General features: G+C 39.7%; 1 protein-coding gene across 1 annotated transcript in view; it reads right to left on the bottom strand.

Moving 5' to 3' along the window:
- The window catches only part of IMPG1 (interphotoreceptor matrix proteoglycan 1), a gene marked incomplete at its 5' end in the record, with an annotated part of 122841 nt that overhangs the window by 18612 nt on the left and 81183 nt on the right, over positions 1 to 23046 (bottom strand). Inside the window, 2 exons of the mRNA XM_082729446.1 lie at positions 4782 to 5001; positions 7505 to 7698. Coding sequence (XP_082585572.1) covers positions 4782 to 5001; positions 7505 to 7698 — 414 coding nt within the window. The remainder of the gene's footprint in view (positions 1 to 4781; positions 5002 to 7504; positions 7699 to 23046) is intronic.

The raw sequence follows: 23046 nt of genomic DNA, 5'->3' as shown, positions 1-23046 counted from the left end.
TCTGATCGCTTGTTTCTCCCAAGAAGAGAAGCTAGGGAAGGGCAAAGGGTGAGACACAAAGTAAGTGTTGCTGTATTTGGCCATCCTGGTTGGGAAAAGGTTAAAATTATAGGATGCCTTTTCTGTTTTCCAAGCATAGATTATTGGGATTTTCTCCCAGAGATCAAGCTGGGTATTTATTCCTGGCACACGGTACTTTCTGCAACTACCTCCTTTTCTCTTTAAAGTTTTCCCCCTTTTAATTCTCTTTCCAGGAGAGTTTTCTCAATGGACTGGGCCAGTACCAGTGAGTTCAAGTAAACACTGGCGAGAGCAAACATGAATCAGGGAGGTTCCTTGTATTTGCTAGATGACCTTCTGGAACTATCTGGGATTTGAAGTGCCCCTCAGACCTCTTTTAATACATGCTGGCAGCTGCGCACTGTTGCACATCAGCCCGAGTCTTAGACACTGGAAAAGACTATGCTAGCAAGAGAGCCAGGGGCTGCGTAAATAGGAATTTGAGTCCCTGTTCTTCGGGAACCTGAAGTAATTATCTTCATTTGGGGTGCAGGGACCTGAGAGGCAACATGATCAGCTGGTTGCACTGGTTGGTTGTACTAAGAGGACATTTTAATCAGCTTGCCTGTCAATCACCACGACAGCTTGCACTCCAGCATACCACTAAAAGGAGAAAATCTGGATCAGTCAGTCACGTTGAAAACCTAGGAGCAAAATAGCTGTCATATTCTAGATTAAAGAAAAAAAAAAAAGGAAGAAAACTATTGGAAATCAGCTACATTTGTTTCCTCAATTTGTTTTAAAATCTAGACACCCATTTTTTTCCTATGACCACAACACTAATATTGTGCATATTCCCCCAAACTAAAATCATACAAGGAGAACTCAGGCTAGACACTCACACTAGAGACAGTTTACTGTAACTACAGGTTTTTTGTTTGTTTGTTTTTGTTTTGTTTTGTTTTGTTTTAAATGGCGTTTTAAAATTCAGGTTCAAGAAGGTTTATAAAATAAGCGGATTAACAGACGTAAGAGTTCATTACCTCTGTTGAGAAGCAATGGTGGTGAATGTTTTAGGGTTGGGGCCATCCCTGCCTGGACTACGCCAGGACGTGAATAGGAAGGAGGAGCTGTGGACAGTGCGAGGAATAGGTGGGGGTCGGCGGGTCTGTCGCTGGGGTGGGCGCCTGACTGCTACTCACTCTTGGGGGGCCTTCTCTTTTTCTTCCATCCCCAACCCCTTCCAACTGCAGGGGCACTACTGCAGGGGGCTGCAGCTGCCACTACTGCCACAGATAGGTGTGTGTGTGTGTGTGTGTGTGTGTGTGTGTGTGTGTGTGTGGCTGGCATCCTACCTCTCCAGCTCTGGTGCTGACCAAGCTCTACTCAGCCTCCCTGGAAATTCTCAACTTGGTCTCTACTTTTGAGCTTCAGTGTTCCCCTCTTCGTTGTCCAATTTTAGCAAGAAGAATTTCTTCTCAGTAAGTTCCATCCACTGCCCTCCACCCTGCTCTTTGGTTATAAATTCCCACTTGCTCATGCTGGAGAGTCCCCTCTCCCCTACATCAAGACCCCACTGCAGTGGTCCCCACATCCATCGAGATGGCCCTCCTTGAATAGTCTTCCTTACCATCTTGCCAAGTGTCATCGAATTATTTTTTTCTTTTTTGGCAGTACTGGCTACCTTGGTGGCTGCTCAGCCCTCGCCAGCACCAGCCACCACAGGTTGTCTCACTGGGGGAGACCAGCCCAGAGGGACTAGAATTCTCTACATTAATATCTAGCCCTAAATGCTCTCTTGCCATCAGACAGTGGGTCTCAGTGAAATGGGATTTTATAGGAAAGTTCAGTGCTTTCTTCATTATGCTTCAGTGATTCCCAAACTGAAGCAATTTGTAGCTGAAAGTGGCATATCAGAAAGTGCTCATTACAAAGTCTTTTTGAATGAAACAGGCAGAAATCTGATCACTCTAAAGTATCCCCCTTTGGGCATCCTGCAAGTTCTTTCGGGCAGGGACTGGATTCCATGTATTCATGTCTTGTGTGGGGGTGGATAATGTTTATTGTTTTGGATTAAGCATGCAGAAGATGGTCAAGGTCTGATAATCAACCACTTGCTGGTTGGGCAAGTCTATCCTTTGCCTTTGGGAAAATAATTAAACCAGGATCTCTAGAGAGGAGCTCACCTCTACTCCCCGCCTATTCATACCTTCTTCTTTTCCACCCCTGCCCCCATTGATTGGAAGAAATGCTTTTGGGGGCAGGTTGGCACAGTGGCCTTTCCCAGTAAATAGGAGTCCTTTTAGGTATTGGATTTATCCATTTTGGTATATATATTGAGGAATTTGTAAAGTTACATTGTTATAGATTTTTAACTTTTATAAAATCCTATTTTGGCTTTCTAACTCTGCTGTCCTCAAATCCTTTGGTTCAGGCTTTACTTATGTCCTAGCTGGCTCACTACAGCCAATTCTTGGCAGACTTCATCCATCTGTCCATCTGTCCATCCATCCATTGTTCTGTGAGTTTTCAATGTATCAGAAATTCAGATTTTTCTCATTCTCTAAGTATCTAGTAAGAAAGAGCGGTAAGGTAATGTCCCAGGCAGTCCCTTGTTGTTCTAACATTAAAAGAATAAATTGCCCATGTACCCCACAGTAGACGAGGCAGTCTGGAGGCAATTCTGGGATAGCTCCGTATAATTTTGTCTCCAGCAGGGACTGAAACCAAAGTTAACAGCATCTTGTTTTGGTTGCTTTTGGCTTTTTAGAGGAAAAGCTACATAGTCCAACTGGTCCCAGGAAATAAGCACAATTTCAGTTCCAGCCTCCATACAAATACCCTGTCAGGGTACTTTTTATTGTTCTCACTGGTGCCCTATATAGAAGGACCCTTTGCACAAAGTTATTAAGGACAGTGTTACCGTATTAACTACCAATATTCCTTAGTTGGCTGCGATGTAGTAGTTGTGAACACTTGTTCACAACTGGGTGTTGTGAACATTTGTTCAGTTAATCCCACAACTGTTTATGATCCCCATTTCCCAGTTGTGGAAATTGAGTGCTGCCATTAGCGCATAGGATTCATATTCAAGGGCCATATTCATGGCCCTCCCAAGTCATTGCTGTGCTGTGTTTCCCTCCAACATCACACGGTCCTCTTGGCACCCCTGGCAATGTGTTACCAGCTTCCTGCTGTCTTTCTAAGGCGCTACTTAAGTGGCACCTTCGCTGAGAAGCCCGTCTCCAGAGCAGCACACCTGAGTTCTCCCGTCTCAACATGGCTCCTTACACTGACCTTCTCATGCTGTTGGATGGGTCTCTAAGTCAACTGTCAGTTCTCCAAGGGAGAAAGGAGGCTGGACACTCACCTCTGTTACACTTTCTAAGTTCTGTACAGGTCCCTGCTCATTGCTTTCAACTGACTGGAGAAACTGGTCTCCTGATCCTAATTGGCAGGGACCCCCATGGTTCCTTCTCAGTTCTGAGGTGGTTTTCAGGGGAAGAGGCAGTATATTACCAGCATTTAGGAGGTCTTTGATTTCTTAGGGGGTCCTTGGGGCTTTCTTAGCTGGCCCTGTTCAGAGGTAATCACTCCCAGACTCAGTGCCTAAGGGTGATCTGTCTTTTTAATGATCCTGTTTACTGAAATAGGAGGCAATTTTCTTTAAGTTGCTCAAAGTTCTGTTCTGTCAAAGGTAAGTGTCTCCCAACTGAGTCTCTTTGTTCGCATTTTGCCCAAGGCCCCTTTTCCCTGGGCCTTCATTGTGAGTCCACAGAAAGCTAGAGAGGATGTTGAAGATTCACTTCACTAATTCACAACCAATTAGGAAACTTTGTTTTGAACCTGACTAGAATGTAGCAGGGGCAGTAGATTTGGAGACTTGCCCCTCCACACTCTGGGGTATTTAAAAAAAAAAAAAAAATCTTCCTTTGATTGGTTAGAAAACAGAATTTTGAAAGTAGTGATGGCAACACTAATTTAGGCATAGCTGGTTACAGTGGTACACACAGCATGTTTTATTATCAGAACGAATATAAAATAGAATTTGCTTTCTACTATGTAGCTTTGGGCTAACCCCCATCATCTTCAAGTGTTCTTCACATCTAACACTGCTCTGTTTTAACCTGAGCACGGAAGCTGATCTAGGGTGTACAAATGGGAAGGGACATTATTTTCTCCTTTCCTTGTTGATGGTGCAGTGGCTTTTTTTTTTTTTTTTCCAAGTTTGGATTTTGGTCTAATGATTAGTTTTCTTTCCTCAGGACACTGTTTTAGTTTCATCCTGAATTGTGTTATTAGGAGGCAGGGCTGATAGTTAACTATGACTGGAAGGTTTCTTAGGTAGAAACCCTCCAGGTAGCTGCAGTTTGCTAAGAAAGTGAGTCTGACTTCTAGCAGAATGCAAAGTAGCTTGGCTGTGGGGTACATTAAACAACAACAACAACAAAAACAATCTCTGAAGGCACAGCAAAAGTTGTGTTCTGAGGGGGAAATTAAAGCTCCCAGACTGTGAAGCACGAGGTGTGCTTGTTTTCTGCTCTTTGATGTAAGAAAATAGAACCTGCGTGGTTTAGGGCCCTATCTTTCTAATAAGGTGATCCATTAGCTTCCAAAATGTTATTTAACAAGTGGGATTTTAATTTGATTTTTGTGGCCTCACAAAAACTGTGAGTCAAACTTTGTGGCCTCACAAAGACTGTGTGTTAAACAAACAATCAAAACCAAGAAAACTCCCACAGTTTTCTGGGTTGGATTTTTTTTTTTTTTTTTTTTTTTACCTGGTTCAATGTCGAGAGAGTAGCTGTCTATCTCCAGTTCAAGTCGTTGGGCTGCAGCAGAACGAAAATCCTCCAAGACCCCCTGCACAGCCTTGGTGAGGTTATAGGGCACTGACTTAGCGAACCTCATTTTGCTATTCACGATCACACTCCCATTTCTGAAGTTAAGTATTTCAAGTTGTTTAAATCCTGTCAGATTGGAGCGTAGATATGGAACCAGCTGCAAAACAAAAGATGGTATACCCTTAACTGTGTTCTAAGTGCTCAGCTGTTGCTAATTCCATTTATACTCACTTCTCATTATCTGAGGCATAAATTTCAGTTCCTTTTTGATTGTCTTTATTTTTGTGTTTGGATTTAATGGGAGACCGGAACACGATTATTTAATGATCTATTTGCACTGGTTATGTCCCATATTTCCACCTTTCTGTTTGTGTATTGAGATGGATGGGCAGTGATTTTCTTCATGATGAATTGTGAGAACAGAGGATTTTTAAAAATCTAGGCCAATGTTATCAGCAAAGCAGGAATGCCAGGTTAAGTTACTAAAAAAAAAAAAAAATCCAAGCAAATAAAAACATGTTCCAAACTGAGCCCAGGAGCAGACTGACCTATGCCTGTATAAATGGGACGTCTATTTGGAAGCAACCAATTGAAATGACCTATTGAAGGAACAGCTTACATATCAGCTTGTCTGTCTATGCAGGACATGCTTCCTGGTCAACCAGTAGGTCGTACAGTAGGAACAACAGGAGACTGGCCATCAGAAGACTTGGTTGTCAGTCCTGAAACTGTCTCCAGCCAGCTGTGTGACCTTCATCAAACCATTCATCCATTGTATTGGACCTCAGTGCCCTTATCTGAATTGTGAGGAAGAAGAAAAAGTGGTTCCCTGAGGAACTTTCCCAAATTGGAATTTAATAACCTCAAAAGCATGCCTAAGGGCATATTGTGGTTCAGATTCCCAAACCTGCCTATTGTGAACCACAGCCACCCCTGAGATCACCTTCCAGAAATGTCTGAAACTCAGCAGTGTCTGCCTTGTTCTTGGCCCCGAAAGTTAACCTCCTCTTTAATAAACTGACACCTATGAATATAGAGAATACACAGATGCAAGCTAAAATCTCCCAGGCCTAGCCCAGAACTACTTTTTCTTGTCTCTGTCTCCACCCCACCAGAATTTCGACTCTAACCTTGCCCACATTCCAATAGCCATCCCCCCTGTAGGCAGATCATTGGCTGCTCCCCTCTCCCAAATCCATTTTCCTCTTCACAGGAAAGAGGCTGCCTGGCTAGAAACCACATTTCCCAGTCTCCCTTGCAGCAAAGTGTGGCCATGTGCTAGTTCCCATCTACAGAATATGAGTGGAAAAGTTGTGGGGAAATTTGGTATCACTCACTTTCTTAGGGAACTGCTTGCCCTGGGCTTCCTCTCTTGCCTCTTCTCACACGTGGAAACAAGGATTTACCGGTGACTCAGCTTTGTGTGAATGAGGAGACACCATTGGGGTTGCCAGAGTTACAAGACAGAGGAAATGTGAGTCCCTGGATGACACTGTAGAGCAGAATTGCCCTGCCCATCAAGTTGAAGAGAAATAAACTTGTATCTTATTTAAGTTACTACATTCCTTTTTTTTTTTTTTTTGAGGTAGAGTTGACAAACAACGTTATATTAGTTTCAGTTGTACGACATAATGATTCATCAAGTCTGTTATGCTACCCTCACCACAAGTGTAGCTACCATCTGTCACCATATTTAAGTTACTATATTTTTGATCTCTTCATGATGGAAGCTTAGCACGTACTCTAATTAATATACCTGAGCTAGGTGCACAGGGACTCTGTTCCCTGAGATTGTCCCAATATCTACTCACCTCACCTCACACTGGGGTGGGGGGAGACCTCACAAAGTCTTCCTTTAAAGTTCACTTGAAGACCTCGGTTTTTATGTGGTTTTAATTTGTATAATGATTTAACTTACATGAAGCTTACAAATATTTTTTCTGTTATTTTCAGAAATTCTACAGTCTTTGCACTGGGTACTTTAATTGGCTGTGACTATATACAGATATCACAGAGTTGAGCATGTCTTATTATCTGTGTGTTTCTTATGGTACATGTAGAAACAAAATAAACATGTGAGCTTTGGGAGTATTGTATAATCAAAAGTATATGCCATCACGATCATCATCTCACTTTCTTTGTTAGGAATCAGGGATGATATGCCATTTAGCTGTTTTTTAGTTTTATGAGAACTTAAGGGTAACTAAGAAATGAGTGCTTACACTTGAACTCTGGTCTCATGTGTTGTGGACCTTTCTGGTTTTGACTCCTTCCATTTGATGGCTGGAAAGCAGCCTGTGGCATTATAATTAGGGAGAGCTTGCTCACACTGCTTTTAAATTCCACGTTCAGTACTTGAGTGGCTATGTATTATTCCTGGGAAAACTCCATTAAGAAGAACTTAATGAAAAGTTCTTAAGGATAAGATCTCATGGGGCTGGATGGCAGTATCTGTCTGGAGTGTCCACGGCAGAACTTTCTTGCTTATTGGATCTGAATCCATCCCCACACTTCAGCTGAATGCCCTCGGCCATAGCTATGTCAGAGGCTTGTCTTTTGTGACCTTCATTGCTCAAGACAACCAGTGATGATCTTGTAAAGTAGAAAAAAAAAGAAAAAAAGAAAGGATGTGCAGGGACTTGGAGGCAGTGCTTACTCACCAGCTGTGTGAACTGTTGCTCCAGAGCTTGGTACTCCAGAGAGCTCTTGTTGAACAGGTTGTTGGAGAAGGGCATGTTGGCGACTCTTAGGCTGAAGAACACCACCAGTTCATGGCCCTTGGGGGCAATGGTCATGGAGCTAGTGGTGATGTACTGTAAAGCTGGGCTGGGAGTTGTAGTCTCCAAGAAATGACCTGCGGTAGAAACATCCCCACTGAGTCTTGGCACCTCAGAGGTGACGGGAGTGTTCGTTAGATCCATTATGGCTAAGTCTCTCCCACTATCTTGGCTGCCTGAAGATGCAGTTGAATGTGAAATTTCCAGAGCTGACTGGCTGATGGCAGAATAGCCATCCGTGGGGATGATTAGTCCTGGGATTGGTACTGTCTGATCAACGGGCATTATGTCTATGGTGTTTTGATCAGTCAGAGAGAAGATGCTGGATGGTGTAAAGAAAGGTAGAGTGTCTGATAGTGAAGCAGAGGCCTTAGCAGAAGGAGACCAAGAATGATCTGTGGAAAAAGCTTCTGAGTCTAATTCATTTTGTCCAGGTATTTTCTCCAAAGAAGAAAAAGCAAAAAAGGAAATCTAACGTTAGACTTAACTTAAAAAAAAAATGCATTTGCATTGATTGTTTTAATGTGATATTTTTAAAGAAGAAGAAATTGGTATAGAAAGGACATGGAGTCCTGTGTTCAAACCTAGGGAAGGAAAGGGTGGGTCCCCGCACTCATTGTATTCAGGCCCAAGTAGTTTCAGATCGATGAGAGTAAAAGACCACCAGTAACCCCAAATTTCTGCTTAGCCAGAAACAACACACCTAGGGACCAGCTGGTAGAAACTCACTAGGTCACCAGGTGGTGCCAAAACACAGATGGCATTAGAATAGATTTGGATTTCACATTCCCATCTGGAACTCCCAACCAATTAGCTATGCAGTTTGGGCACAGAAATTTTATTCACCTTCCAATCATGCAAGCCTGCAGTTTATGCATTTGGAGTTTTTTTTGGATCCGAGTTATCACATTTTTGGTAGTTTTACCACTTTAAATTTAAATTATGCTTTTCCAAAATTGGATAATCTGACTGAATAACTTGCCAATTTTCAAAATGATTTTGAGAAAGTAAAGGTGTGGGCGACACATATAATTTGAACTTTATATTGGCCATTCAACTTGTTAAATATCTGATAGCATTTGAAGGTCTTTCCACTTTTACATGAGTATACCTTGATAATTTCTACCACCACTTTGCATTTCTTCCTTGGGTAAGAACACATTGAACTACTAAAGTCTATTCTCTTTTTGGTACAAAATTAAAATCAGTAAGTATTTATGAACCAAGAAAGTGGTTATATGAGACTTTCAGATAAAGAGATCGGTGGGTTATTAAAATATTCCAATAAACCTAAATCCAGAGCCACTGATGATATTTAAGGCATCAGGTAGATCAAAACAAGGAGCTTTCTGTGATTACTTCAGTGGCATTCTGGCAAACATGTGGAAAAGCTTGTGCTGAAATCCGAATGCTAAGCATGATGAATGGCCTGTCTGGATGCAGATAGAATCTTTGGACTCTCAGTCAGCTAATTTACTAGAGTGCAATCACCCAAACTGAAACTCCAAGTGATAAACAGCTCTGAAACGTGGAATCATATTATTTTTATGAGTTTCCAAAATAAAACCTGCTTGTTGGTGAACTGTACCCAGATTTCAGAGAAGTACCCTCTTTTCTCTCACCCAAGGAGAATGCCTGGGCATGTCACCCATCCTTATTCAACTGCCGGAGGATATTTTCTAACATGCACAGTCTCTCTGGATACACACCCGTAGTTTTTAAGTCTTCACTGCCATGGACTGACTGTTTTACTTTGAAGCCCTAATCTCCAATGGGACAGTATTTGGAGGCGGGTCTTTGGGAGGTAATTAGGTCATGAAGGTGGATCCAGCATGAATGGGATTAGTGCTCCTATAAGAGGAGACACGGAGAGATGATCTCTCCCTCTGCTATGTGAGGACACAGCAAGAAGGCATCTTTCTGCAAACCAGAAAGAAGTGCTCCATAAGGGGCCAAACCAGCTGACAGCTTGATGGAGGGCATCCCAGCCTCCAGAACTGTGAAAAATAAATTCCTGTTGTTTAAGCTCCCCTGTCAATGGTATTTTGTTGCAGCAGCCTGAGCGGACTAAGACATCCCCAGAAGGATCTCAGATGAATAAATGAAAAGGCTGCAAATACTCGTGGTTTGATTTGACTTCTTTGTGTCATGGGGAACTGGATATGAACCTGTGTTCCTATGATGTGATCTTTCTGCTCCTCCAGATGATAAGGGTTTGGGAAGAAACACAATGATATCTTCATTCTGCCCTTGGGCCAGAATCTTATTACTCAAACTTCTGTTACTAGATAGACTTTAGCCAGATTAAAATAGTCTGCGGCCTTAATGTCATCAACCAATAAAAGTGAATTTCAAACTCCTTCCCTTTGTGGCACTTTAACATTAATCTTTTACATTCAGAACAAACCTAACCAAGTTCTTTCACTGATAGAACAGCTGGCTATTTCAATGTAGGGTTACTAGGGATGTCTGGGTGGCTCAGTCGGTTAAGCGTTTGTTTTTGGCTCAGGTCATGATCCCAGGGTTCTGGGATCGAGTTCTGCATCAGGCTCCTTGCTCAGCAGGGAGCCTGCTTGCCCCTCTGCCTGCCACTTCCCCTGCTTGTTCTCTTGCCTCCCTCTGGCAAATATATAAATAAAATCTTACAAAAAATTAAATGTAGGGTGGCAAGATAAACTGCAGGATTCTCATTGGAAAATACATTACAAATTTTACATGCTTATCTGAAATTCAGATTTAGCTGGGTGTCTTATATTTTTATTTCCTGAACCTAGCAGTCCTATTTAAGTGTGGTTTTACAAGACTCTATTCTTTCTTTACTTGAGATTGAAACTATTAAGGCTATGGCCAATTCTTTTGAAATAAAAATATTATCAAACCTCATCAGTACTTACAAGTGTATTTTAAACAATTACGTTTTCATTTGGTTTTTATGTAAAAATTAGACATGTCAATGACACAGGCCATTTCAACATTAAGTTTTTTACACGGTAACAGAGAAGTCAAGCACTAAAAGCCAATGCCATTTATTTTATCATGAGGTATGCAAAATAAGCAGACTCAAAATAACTTGACTTTTAGCTGTCATGGCTAAGTGTGTGTGGGGTTCCTGTGAGGGTGTGGGGTGGGCTTCTATGTCAGTGTGCATGGTGAGGGTGTTGGTTAGAATTTCAGCTACTGTGTGTAAAATAAATGGCTAGTTTGGCCACTTTCTGGGCAAGAGACCTGTCCAAAAGCAAAGGCCACAGATAAAATGGTCCGAACCAAAGTATATAAATTTAGGTTTAGCTGAAACCCACAGTGAGTGATGCTGGTAACGGGTGAAGATGGGCACAGTGGGGGCAGCCAGAAGCCTGACTTACTGCCAAAGGAAGGCAAAGCAGAAGATGAATAAGGTGTGAGGAACAAGTACAGATGAAAGAATATTTTAAATGCTTCTAGAAAAAGATAAACACACTTGCCATAAACATCAAGTGGACATCTAATTTATGTTTACACTTGATCTTAACCAAAAGGCTGAGAAGCAATCTAATTTATGTTTAAATAGCTAATCTTTTAAAAATATTCAAGTGGCATGACCAACAATTGCTTAATTCCATATCAAACAAATCCATTCTTATTTATCATAACAAGAAAATTATTATTTTCCTTTTGGCATAGTATAGGAATAGGAAATAAGTCTTTAGTACACATTCATTCAACAAATAAATATTGAGAGCCTACTATGTGCCAGGCACTGTTTCAGGTGCTGGAATAGATCAGTGAACAAAACAGATGAAAGTTTTGGCTCCAAGGAGTTTACTGTCTAGTGGAGGAAGACAGGAAGTAGACAAATAAACAATGGGAAATAGATAGTATACCAAGTTGTGACAAGTGCTATGGAAATAAAGTAAAGTGGGAAGTGGGGTGAGAGTACTGGGTTGACAATTTATATAGAATGGTCATTGAAAATATAATATTTGAGCAAGACCTGAAGGAGGCCGGAGAGTTTAGCATGCAGCAAATGCAAATAAAGAAAGCCAAAGGAAGAAGGGTGTCTTTCATGTTTCAGTAACAGCTGGCTAGGAGGGCAGCATGGCTAGAATGGAGTTCTGTTCTAGCAATCAAGTATGAGGGTGACGAATGATATTTTCAAACACTCAAGACTCAAAGAATTCCTCCTAGGCTTCCTTTTCTAGGACGTTTTCACCTAAAATGATGGCAAACCAAGAAATAGGAAGAAATGGGATACTGAAAAAAACTTAGGGAAACCCCCTGACAGGTGGTGAAGGGGTCTTTCAGAGAGAGAGGTACTGTGGGTGTCTCAAGTATATAGAATACTGGTATCATCAAAGCCTCTGCCATTGTGGTAAATTATTTAACTAGACAAAACTGCTGGAGGATGTTCTCTACAAGACAAGAGAGTAAATCCAGAGAGAGAAAGCCTTGAGATCTAGGGATCAGGGAATCCATCTCAGTAGAAAGGCCAAGGAAAGTATAAGGATGACCGAAGAGGAGAGTCCCAGTGACAGCTCTCCAAAAGGCTTAGAGAGTAGCACTCTAGGAGAAAGAGAAGAAGGTCTCTGAAAATTGGAAGAGTTAAGTTACCTGATGTGGAAAAGTATCTTGGAAAATTCAATGGAAAATTTGGGAATAGTTGACATTAAATACAAAGAAAACAAAGCAAATTAAAAAAAATCAAAGAAAACATTAACTCTAAGAAAACAGAAAGGAAACACAGAGCAAATAGATCAGCTGTGAATATATAATATAAGTGCTGAGTATTGATTTAATAACAGTTATCACCATTTTGGGAGATGGGGTGGAAGCAGAAGGATGGTATTGTAGAAACACAAACCTTTATTTACGATAATAGGAAGACAATAAACGATATATAAAACTGATGACTCAAAAAATTTATATTATTTGAAATTATAGGATGAGTAAATGCCAGAAGAAATAGCTGAGTTAAGACACTACTTTTGGTAACTGGGATTGCACAGTGGGGAGGTGTGAGATAGTGAAATGCTGTATTTGTCAGAACACTTTAATGTGACTTGACTTAAGAAAACTTAAGTGTTTTATTTTGGGATAATTGTACATTCAAGTGCAGTTCTAAGAAATAATAGAAAGTGACATCGGTAAAAATGGCATAGTAAGAAACTCCAAAAGTCAAGTTGTCCTTTACATTCAAAACTTGTAGCGAGTAAGTAGTTGTGATATAATAGGAAATATATATTTGGTCTCTGCCTCCAGTTCCTAACACAGAGCTCCTAAATTCCTTGTAATTTCCTGGGTGATAGGAGCATCTTTCGTTCTAGTAACGTGACTTTTGGTGGGTTCTTGCATAGCATCAGGATGGAAGCTGGACACTGGAATGACCAAGGCAGGATTAGAAGCTTGGAAAATTTCCCCCACCCCCTATCCTCTGAGGAGAAGGGAGGGGCCAGAAATTGAGTTAATCATTGATCATGTCTATGTGATGAAGCCTCCATAAAAATTCCTGAACTATGGGTTTTGTAGAACTTCTGGGTTGGCGAACACACCCATATGCCAGGAGAATAGTGCACTCCAGTTACACAGGGACAGATGCTTCTGCACCTGGGAACTTTCCAGAACCTCACTCTATCTATCTATCTATCTATCTATCTATCTATCTATCTATCATCTATCACCTATCATTCTCCATGTCCTGAATCCAACTAGAATTGGTGCAGTTTGTCCGCTTCCTTTTGGTTCTCTAGATACATCTAAGGATGGTGCTAACTATTCAGGGAAGCTGGGTGTTCTAGAGTCCTATCCATCTGGACTAACAGCAGAAGCCATCATCCCACCCCTCCATACCACACCCTTCATTTGGCTACTCATTTATATATTTTTAATGTCCTTTATAATAAGCTGGTAAACATAAGTATTTCCCTGAGCTCTGTGAGCCATTATAGCAGATTATGAAATTGAGAAGGGACTGGTGGGAACTGTATTTTTTATTTTTCTAAATGTTATTTATTTTAATAAAAATTGTATATATTTAAGGCATAGAACATGATTTGACATACATATGCATAGTGAAATGATTGCAAAAGTCAAGTTAATTAACCTATCTCCTCAGATAGTTATCCTTTTCTTTGTGAAAAGGACACTTGAAATCTCCTGCAGTATTCAATATAGCATTATTAAATGCAGTCATCATGCTATACTTAAGATCTCTAGACTTACTCATCCTATGTAACCGCAACTTTATATCCTTTGATAAACATCTTCCTCCCCACCTCTCTGCCCCTGGTGACCATCAATATGCTCACTGCCTCCAGATATTTGAATTTTAAGATTCTACATTTAAGTGAGATCATGCAGTTTTTTCTTTCTGTGTCTGGCTTATTTCACTTAGCACAATGTCCTCAAGGTTCATTCATGTTGTTGTAAATGGCAGAATCTCCTTTTTAAATATATATCCCACAATTTTTTTAAAATGTTCATCCACTGACAGACACTTACAGCTGGCTGATCAGAAGTACAAGTGGTAAGTGACAGCCTGGGACTTGCAACAGGCAAGGGGGCGGGGGCAGTCTTGTGGAGCTGAGCGCTTAACCTGTGGGGTCTGCACCAAATGTGGGTAGGTAGTGTCATACTGAATTGTTCGATATCCAGATGCTGTCTGGAGAGTTGGAGAATTGGTTGACACTGAAAACCCCTCCATATATATAGTTGATGTTAGAAGTATTGTGAATAGAGAAATAGTTTTCCTTTTAGTAGGTAAGCCCTCAGGAACTTTGGCACCCAGGAGACCCTCTTAAAACAATTATCTCATGACACATTCCTGCCAACTCCAAGATAAAGCAGAGAACTCAGGAATGTAGAAGCTGTGGTGTTTGAGAGTGAGACTTACATCCACTTAAATATGGAAATCTGCCTAAGAAGCCATAAGAGTTGTGACTGCAGAACCATTTCTAAACTTATGAAATGTGACAATTGTAACATAGTCATCTTACTACCAAAACTGGGATGTGGGGGAGTGAAGATGGCTGGATTATGAGTGTTTTGATACATTTATCTTTCCTAGCAGTACACCAAAAATGCTGCCTAGTGTTGATACATGTAGTGTAAATGAAAACAACTCCAAATTAATGTTTCAGGTAATCTTTCTTTAGGGATGTCTTAAGTATGAATATGTCATGAGGTAAGCAAATATTTATCTGAAATTCAGCAATTTCTTGCATGCCATTTCAGTATCTTTTTCTTCTATTAAAGTCAAGCAAAATTAAGTGCAGTCCATTTGATTAGGATGACATTGTAGAGAAATTCAATTTTTGTAAAAGTACTTCTATCCTATCTTTTTTTTTTTTAAAAGATTTTGTATATTTATTTGACAGAGTGAGATTACATGTAGGCAGAGAGGCAAGCAGAGAGAGAGAGGAGGAAGCAGGCTCCCTGCTGAGCAGAGAGCCTGATGCGGGACTCGATCCCAGGACCCTGGGATCATGACCTGAGCCGAAGGCAGCGGCTTAACCCACTGAGCCACCCAGGCGCCCTATCCTATCTTTTTAATTATATTGAGAGATAATTGAAATGGTAGCTATCATTTAGCTATTTCTGAGTTGCAGAACTTTAGCCATGTTACTTCACTTTTTTTTTTTTTTTTGGTAATTTCCTCCATCTTTTAACATTTTATTTTATTTTATTTTATTTTTTGAGAGACAGTGAGCATATGTGTATGAGTGAGGGGTGGGGGTGGAGGTCAGAAGGAGAGAGAGAATCTTTAAAAAACTTTTTAAAATTTTTTATTTTTATTTTTTAAAAAGTTTTTATTAATTCAATTTAGTTAACATATAGTGTATTATTAGTTTCAGGTGTAGAATTTAGTGATTCATCAATTGCATATAACACCCAGTGCTCATTACATCAAGTGCTCTCCTTAATGTCCATCACCCAGTTATCCCATCCCCCCACCCACCAGAGAGGGAGGTTCTTTTTTTTTATATTTAATTTTTTAATAAACATATAATGTATTTTTATCCTCAGGGGTACAGGTCTGTGAATCGCCAGGTTTACACACTTCACAGCACTCACCATAGCACATACCCTCCCCAATGTCCATAACCCCACCACCCTCTCCTGAACCCCCTACCCTCCCCCAGCACTCAGTTTGTTTTGTGAGATTAAGAGTCTCTTATGGTTTGTCTCAGAGAGGGAGATTCTTAAACAGGCTCCACCCCTAGCACAGAGCTCACCTCAGGGATGGATCTCACAACCATGAAATCCTGACCTGAGCCAAAATCAAGAGTCTGATGCTTAACCAACTGAGCCACTCAGGTGCTCCTGATAATTATTATTTTTTAAAAAGCCTCTTGTTTAGTCATTCAATATAAATATACACTTACCGTTTTTCTCATAGACATAGATATTTTGTAAACCTCGGTGGAAAAAAAAATAGCTTCATGGTTATCTGGAGTAAATGTGAAATTTCAGATATATCTGCACTTTAAGTAAAAGTCTTAAGCAGAGCCACCAAAGAAGCAAAATATTTTACTATGAATTCTTTATTGTTACTAATAATGTTAAATAACATCTGGACTAAAGCTGGTAGAATCTTAATTTGTAAGCCCTGGAGAACTTCATTGTGTTTTCTTACTATTTTAATTAGATGTTTCTATCAGGTTATGTCTTAAAGTCTAGTCTTAGAATCTTGGGAGGCAGGATTGAGGATCGGATAGGAGGAAACTAATATTTATTTGGCACCTGTTATGTTCTAGGTCCTATACAGTGATATTTAAAAAAAAAATTCTCCATTTAGTTTAAGCTGTTTTATATATCCCCAAGTGATTATAAACTCTGCATTTGCTACTTAAAGTGAAGTATCAGAGTCTTGAAGTATCTAATTATGGCTTCTCAAATGATTTAACTGGGTAATTAAGAGAGGTACCTGAAGGCTACAAAGATGAGTGTCCCCTCAACCAGTGGTCATCATTAGAATGAAATATGGATGTCTATGTACTCTAGCCTGATGCATTCCTCTTTCCAAATATCAACAAAGGTACTTTTTTTTTTTTTTTTGCAGTTTAGTTTATTACACTTTTCCCTCATTTAAAAAAATGCTGAACCTGAGAAATCTTGTGAGACTTAAACTGTGCCTTATATAATATAAAAATTTCAGACCTCTGAGCTGCAACACACCTGATTACTTTCTCCCTTCACTGTGGGTAACATATCTTTAATAACTTTCAATTTAAAATCAGACCAATATAAGAAAATTGTGAGGATGCATTTGGAAAAAGAGCCCAGCTATGTCTTTCCCTCATTTGTTGGTGGTCTTAATAAAATTTTTGGCTGTCTGCTCTGAAGAAATAAACATTTTGGGACAAATGAAGTAATTGTTACATGGATATAACATGCAGTGATGCTATAGCTTTTAATAACTCAGTCATAATTCAATTCTGAATGGCTTCTGAATTATTTATTCCAAGATTATTGAAGAGGTTGTTTTTCTAGCTCTGGCTTGCAAAGCAAAATAATCAATATTTTTCTCTTTATTAATAACTTCATATGTATCTAAGGAAATAATAAAGATTACTATAAAATAAAATGTGAGTTTGGGAATATGGAAAGCACACAAAATATTATGTGGTAGACAGCCTCTAATATGGCCACTGATGACCTTCACTTTCTGTTATTCATATCCTTGTACAGTCCCTCCTACATGCATGGAAGTTACCTCCACAGAATGCTATGGAGGTAATGATTAAAAGTTTCTGGTACCCAATTTCAATGAGAAGGGAGTTTCCCCAAAAACCAAACAATTCTCTAACACCAGCTGGGTATAACACAAGGCAACTCAATCCTGATACCATCTACCTGGAGATAGCACCAGATTCCACATGTTAAGGGCTCAGCCCTGCAAGACTGTCTTCCATTTCAGATGCCATTTGTAAGCCCAGATTGTTACCTGTGCTTCTGACCGACTCGCTACATATTGGGGGGTTCCCACAAACCCCTCCCTGAAGTAAATTTCCTACAGTAGCTCACAGAACTCAGGAAACCCATTTACTCACTAAATTACCAATTTATTACAAAGGATATTAAAGGATACAAATCAAGAGCCACATGAAGGATACATAGGGCCAGGTCCCAAACATAGGAGCTTCTGTCCTTGTGGAGTTTGGAGCCCAGCATCGTGGCATGTGGAAGACTTTTGGCTCCCCAACCTGGAAGTTCTCCAAACCCCTTCCTTTGGGGTTTTTATGGAGGCTTCATTATATAGGCATGATTGATTAAATCATTGGCCATTGGTGATTGATTCAATGCCCAGTCCCTCTCCCCTTTAAGAAATCAGGGATGTACTGAAATTTTCACCCCTCTATTCACGATTAGTTCCCCTGGCAACGAGCCCTCCTCCTTCAGTGCTTTCCAAAAATCAACTCATCAACATAAACCTAGTTGTGGTGAAAAGGGCTTGATATGAACAACAAGATGCCCCATTTCACCTTTATGTCTCTGAAGTGATTTCAAAAACTGAGGACAAGAAGACAAATATAAGAAGAGACGTTCCCATTGCCCTTCTTGCTCAGGATATTACGAGGGTTTGGGGAGCTGGGAGCCAGGCCCTATGGATGAAGACTAAATATGTATGAGAAATGTTTTTGTTATCCAAATAGCCAAGCATATATTTCCTATAAATCGCAATATTGCAGTGATGTATGGTTATGAGTCTAGGTCACAAAAGATGTTCCGTCCTTTGCCTTTCTCTCTTGAATCAATTATCCCAGGGGAATCAGCTGCCATGTTGCGAGGACACTCAAGCAGCCACGTGGAGAAGCCCATATGAAGAACTGAAGCCTTCCTGTAACTAATTTGCCAGGTGTGTAATTCACCTTGGAAGTAGCTCCATCAGTCCCTGTCAAGTCTTTAGAGGACTGCAGCCTTGGTTGATATCTTGACTGCAACCTCAGGAGAGACCCTAAGCCTGAACTACCCAGTTAAGTCACTCCTTGATTTCTGATCTACAGAAACTGGGAGAGATAATAAATGCTTGTTGTTGCTTTAAGCCGCTAGGTTGTGGAGTAATTTTCTATGCAGCAATAGGTAACCAATATACACAGAAACCCGTAAAGGTCTGGAATTACAAGATTGTAGGTCTACCAATCTCTGACTCTGGCTTTTATCAGAATACCACAAAGAATGTCACTTTTGGTTTAGAATAATTATTTTTAAACATGCCCTTCTTATTTTATAAGAATGCATCATAATTTGCATTAGATAGGCTGGAAGATTATATCGGTATTCTGATCTGCACTGGAGACATTTGATTCCAACTATTAATAGTAAAGCTTTTAGAATGGAGTATGGGTTTGTATTTATGTTATGAAAAGGGGAAGAATGAGTAGAAGGGACAGAGAAAAGATAGATTACAGATTTAGGAATATGGTTTCTAAGATTGGTTTTGCCACTCTGAGTTGCATTTACCTAATCTAGGTTGCAATAGGCAGCCTCCCTGCCAGGTGTTCCCAATCAATCAACTCAGTACCCCCTTTCCTAACAAATACTTTGTAATGCCACCTTACATTGACCTAAGTGAACTTAATCAAGAATATAACCTAGCTAATATGCATTTCCAAAAAAGTCAATGCATTGTTCAAACTGCGACATAAAGGAGAAATAAAAGGAAAATAATTTATTATAATATATATCTCAGAAGACAGTACAACACCATAAGACACAATAAAGCAGTTAGATGCTTGTACTTATATGTAAGTATCTATAAATATCACCGGATTCCACAGATACAAAGACAGACTGATTCAGCTATTGTTCTAGCAACATAAATACCATGATCACCACTATCCTAAGAGAACTGATTTTCTGAAATGATGGTTAGCACTTAGTAAAGTTCAAACAAAACAAAATACAATCTCCCCTTAATTTATGTATTAGTTGCATTCCTAGAAAAGTCACATTAAATAAAAATTTTGCAAAATATACTTGCAAATCATACTTATGTGAAAAAAGAAAGGTCAGGAAAAAATGTGAACCTTTTAAGTGTCCTTAGTGTAACTGCTAGGTTATCTGATTTATAGGGGCCTGCCTTTTATTGCTTTGCGATCTGTTAGTTGAAGGATGCCTAGAGTAATGCAAATCATTGTTGTCCATAGAAAGGCAAAGGATTTTCATCAAGCAGAAAAGAATTGCTTATTTCCTTGTGGATATTCACCAATTCTGCATACAATGGTATATTTATTTCCTTTTTTTTGGGGGGGGGAGAGGTCACCCAGATTCCAACTGCCCTCATTTTTAATTGCTGATCATGTGTTGTTTGAATTCTCTTTCAAAGTGGTCATAGCATCTTGTTTCCCTGTTAGTTAATTTGTTAGGCACAATTTTTGTTTGACACATGTCATTTTATAAATGTGTAAGAGTCATGATTTTACTTTTTAATAAAATTTTACTTTAATAGCAGCTAAGGTCTAGGTTTAGAAGTTAATAGTTTTTTTCCCCCACATACATGAATGTCTAGCAAGATAAACAAAAGTCTTGTTGGAAGCAGATGAATTCTTTGTTGTGTAGTATTGTCCTCAAATTCTAGAATTTCTCTTCCCACTAAATATTAGTGATGCCCTCCCATTATTGCAGCACTAAAAATTGCTGTTTTTCCCCCAAATCCACAAACCATATCCTACAAGGTTGTATACTGCCCCATTGAGAATTACTGCTGACAACGTTGAACTTTAACCTGAACTTTACCAGAAAACATTTACCTCAACAATTTTGCTTTCTGAAATCTCCCCACCATCTTTTGTTCTGGGAAAGGGCTAAATACAAAGAATTGCCTTTCCTCCTAGGACTCTGGTAAGACTTGTCTACTCTTTCCCATGACTCCTATAAGCCACATAGATGACTCCCTTTTACCTGCCTTTATAAAACTCCATCTCCTCTGAGACAATCTGGATGGACCTAGAATGTATTATACTAAGTGAAATAATTTAGATTGAGAAAGACAAATAGGGTATTATTTCACTCATATGTGGAACCTAAACAAACAAAATAAATGAATGCACAAAGAAAAAGCAGAACCAGACCTATAAATACAGAGAACAAATTGATGGTTGCCAGAGGGGAGGGAGATAGGGTGTCAGGCAAGATGGATGAAGGGAAGAGGGAGATACAGACTTCTAACCATGGAATGAATAAGTCATGTGAATAAAAGGCACAGCATAGGGAATACAGTTAATGATACTGTAACAACGATGTAACAGAACAGATGGTAGTCATACTTGTGGTGAACACAGCATAATGTATAAACTTGTCAAATTGCTAAGTTGTGCGCATGAAACTACTGTAACATTGTGTGTCAGCTACACTCAAATAAAACAACAACAACAACAACAACCCATCCATACTTTCCTTTGAGACATTCCTCATTAATGAATGTTCTCCATATTCTAACAGTGTGAATAAAATTGTGTCCTTAATTATCTGGTACATTTTGTTTTACACACTGTTCTAAACTCTAACTTTACAGATTGTATGAATGTACACATTCTTCATTGATTCCCTAAATCAATCATTCCTCAGTTATTGAACATCTACTACATTCCAGTATAAAATGGTGATTTAAACCAATTGCTAGCGATGCCTTTATGGTTATTTTAAAGGTACATTGGCTTTAAGTCATGGACTGGAGCGGCAAACCAGAAAAGATATTTCCAGTTAATCCGATGATCAGTTTTATAGAGAATCAGTGGATTCATTGTTTGATAATTTACTGGAATCTTGTTTTCTAAAATTAAGCATTCTGTATATTCATGAAAACATGGGTGAAGAGTAAAAAGGCATTGGCCTTGGAATATTTGAACATTTGGTTCAATTCTGCCTTACTTCACTCAATCATTCATTCATTTAACAAATATTTATTGCTTATTGATAAGTGCCAGGCATTTTGCTAGTTCATAATAACAGCTCTTATTTTTTTGTTACTTGGTACATATTAGACACAGTTCTAAGCGCTGTACACATTAACTAAATCTTCACAAGAACCCTCCAAATTAGTACTATAATGACCATTGCACAGATGAAAAATGAGGCACAGATAGAAGTTAAAAAACTTGCCCAAGGCAGCGCGTGGTTGAGCTGGAGGCTATAGGCACACAGCACACACTCCAGAACCCATCTTCCTGCTCTGCTGAGGCTGGAGTAATTAATGCAACAGACCCAGGCCTTGTCTTCAGGGAACATTCAGTCTTCAAGATTAGCTATCTAATCACAAGTATGCCAAGTGCTGTGAGAGAGGACACTTGGAGTGCTTTGGGAGGCATAAAAGGGAGACCTAATTTTCATGAGCTGATAGAACTGCATTTGTGAAATGAAGCTGGGAAGAAGATCTGCTCTCTTGGCTTTAGGGTTGGGGTGAGGAGCAAAACCAAACATGATATAAGGAAGCAAAATTTAGCAAGTGCAATTCGCCAAACCACAAGCTGTGCTCATTTTCAGAAAACAAACAAACTAGTGTACATTGGAGATGCCAGTCTGGCTTCAGGAGAGAGTCTCTTCAGAGAATGACCTTAAGTAATTTTGATTGTGAACTGCTAAGCTCAAAGCAAGTGTTATTATTTTTTTTTTTTTTAAAGAAGGTACACATTTCAGGGCAAATTTGGAAAATTGTTTACTTCACAAAGAATCTTTATAAGAATATCATAAAAATACTGAAGGTATGTTTAATGAGGATTTTCTTAATTGCAATAAATATTCAACAGTTTAAATGAAAATAAGGTTTATTTAAAAGTCAAGCATACTTGGGGCGCCTGGGTGGCTCAGTGGATTAAGCCTCTGCCTTCGGCCCAGGTCATGATCCCAGGGTGCTGGGATTGAGCCCCTTGTCCAGCTCTCTGCTCAGCAGGGAGCCTGCTTCCCTTCCTCTCTCTCTACCTGCCTCTCTGCCTACTTGTGATCTCTGTCTGTTAAATAAATAAAATCTTAAAAAAAAAAAAAAGTCAAGCATACTCTTTAAAGGATGATCAGGGACTTGGTTTTTATGCAGGTTTGTTTTTCTACAGTCAATGAAAGAAATGCAGCATGGATAGGAACTTTAGAGGGATGTTGCATTTTCTTTTGGGAACATAGGAGGCTATAAATTATAACTCAGTCAGACCTAAAATAGAGTATCTCCATTGGCTTGGAAATGCCCGTGCCAGGAATGTATGTTCCCTGAGGGCAGAGCCTGGGTCCTCCATTTGAAAGCATCTTGAACAGAGCACTTTGCACATGCCCAGTAATGACTCATGTTTGGTCGGTTGACTGAGAAGCTGGCAGAGATCATTGAGTGGTGGTGAGTTCCTGGTGTGTGCCAAGTTCATGAGGCAGAGAAGGTGAGCTATGAAACAGGGTCTGGCCATGCTCTAAATATATCAGGACAAAATGAATTCTGTTCAGAGTCTATCTCTGATGTCCTAAAAAAATTA

This window comes from Mustela nivalis, assembly GCF_964662115.1.
Source record: "Mustela nivalis genome assembly, chromosome: 5".
Taxonomy (NCBI): domain Eukaryota; kingdom Metazoa; phylum Chordata; class Mammalia; order Carnivora; family Mustelidae; genus Mustela; species Mustela nivalis.
This window is presented reverse-complemented; position numbering and strand designations above follow the sequence as displayed.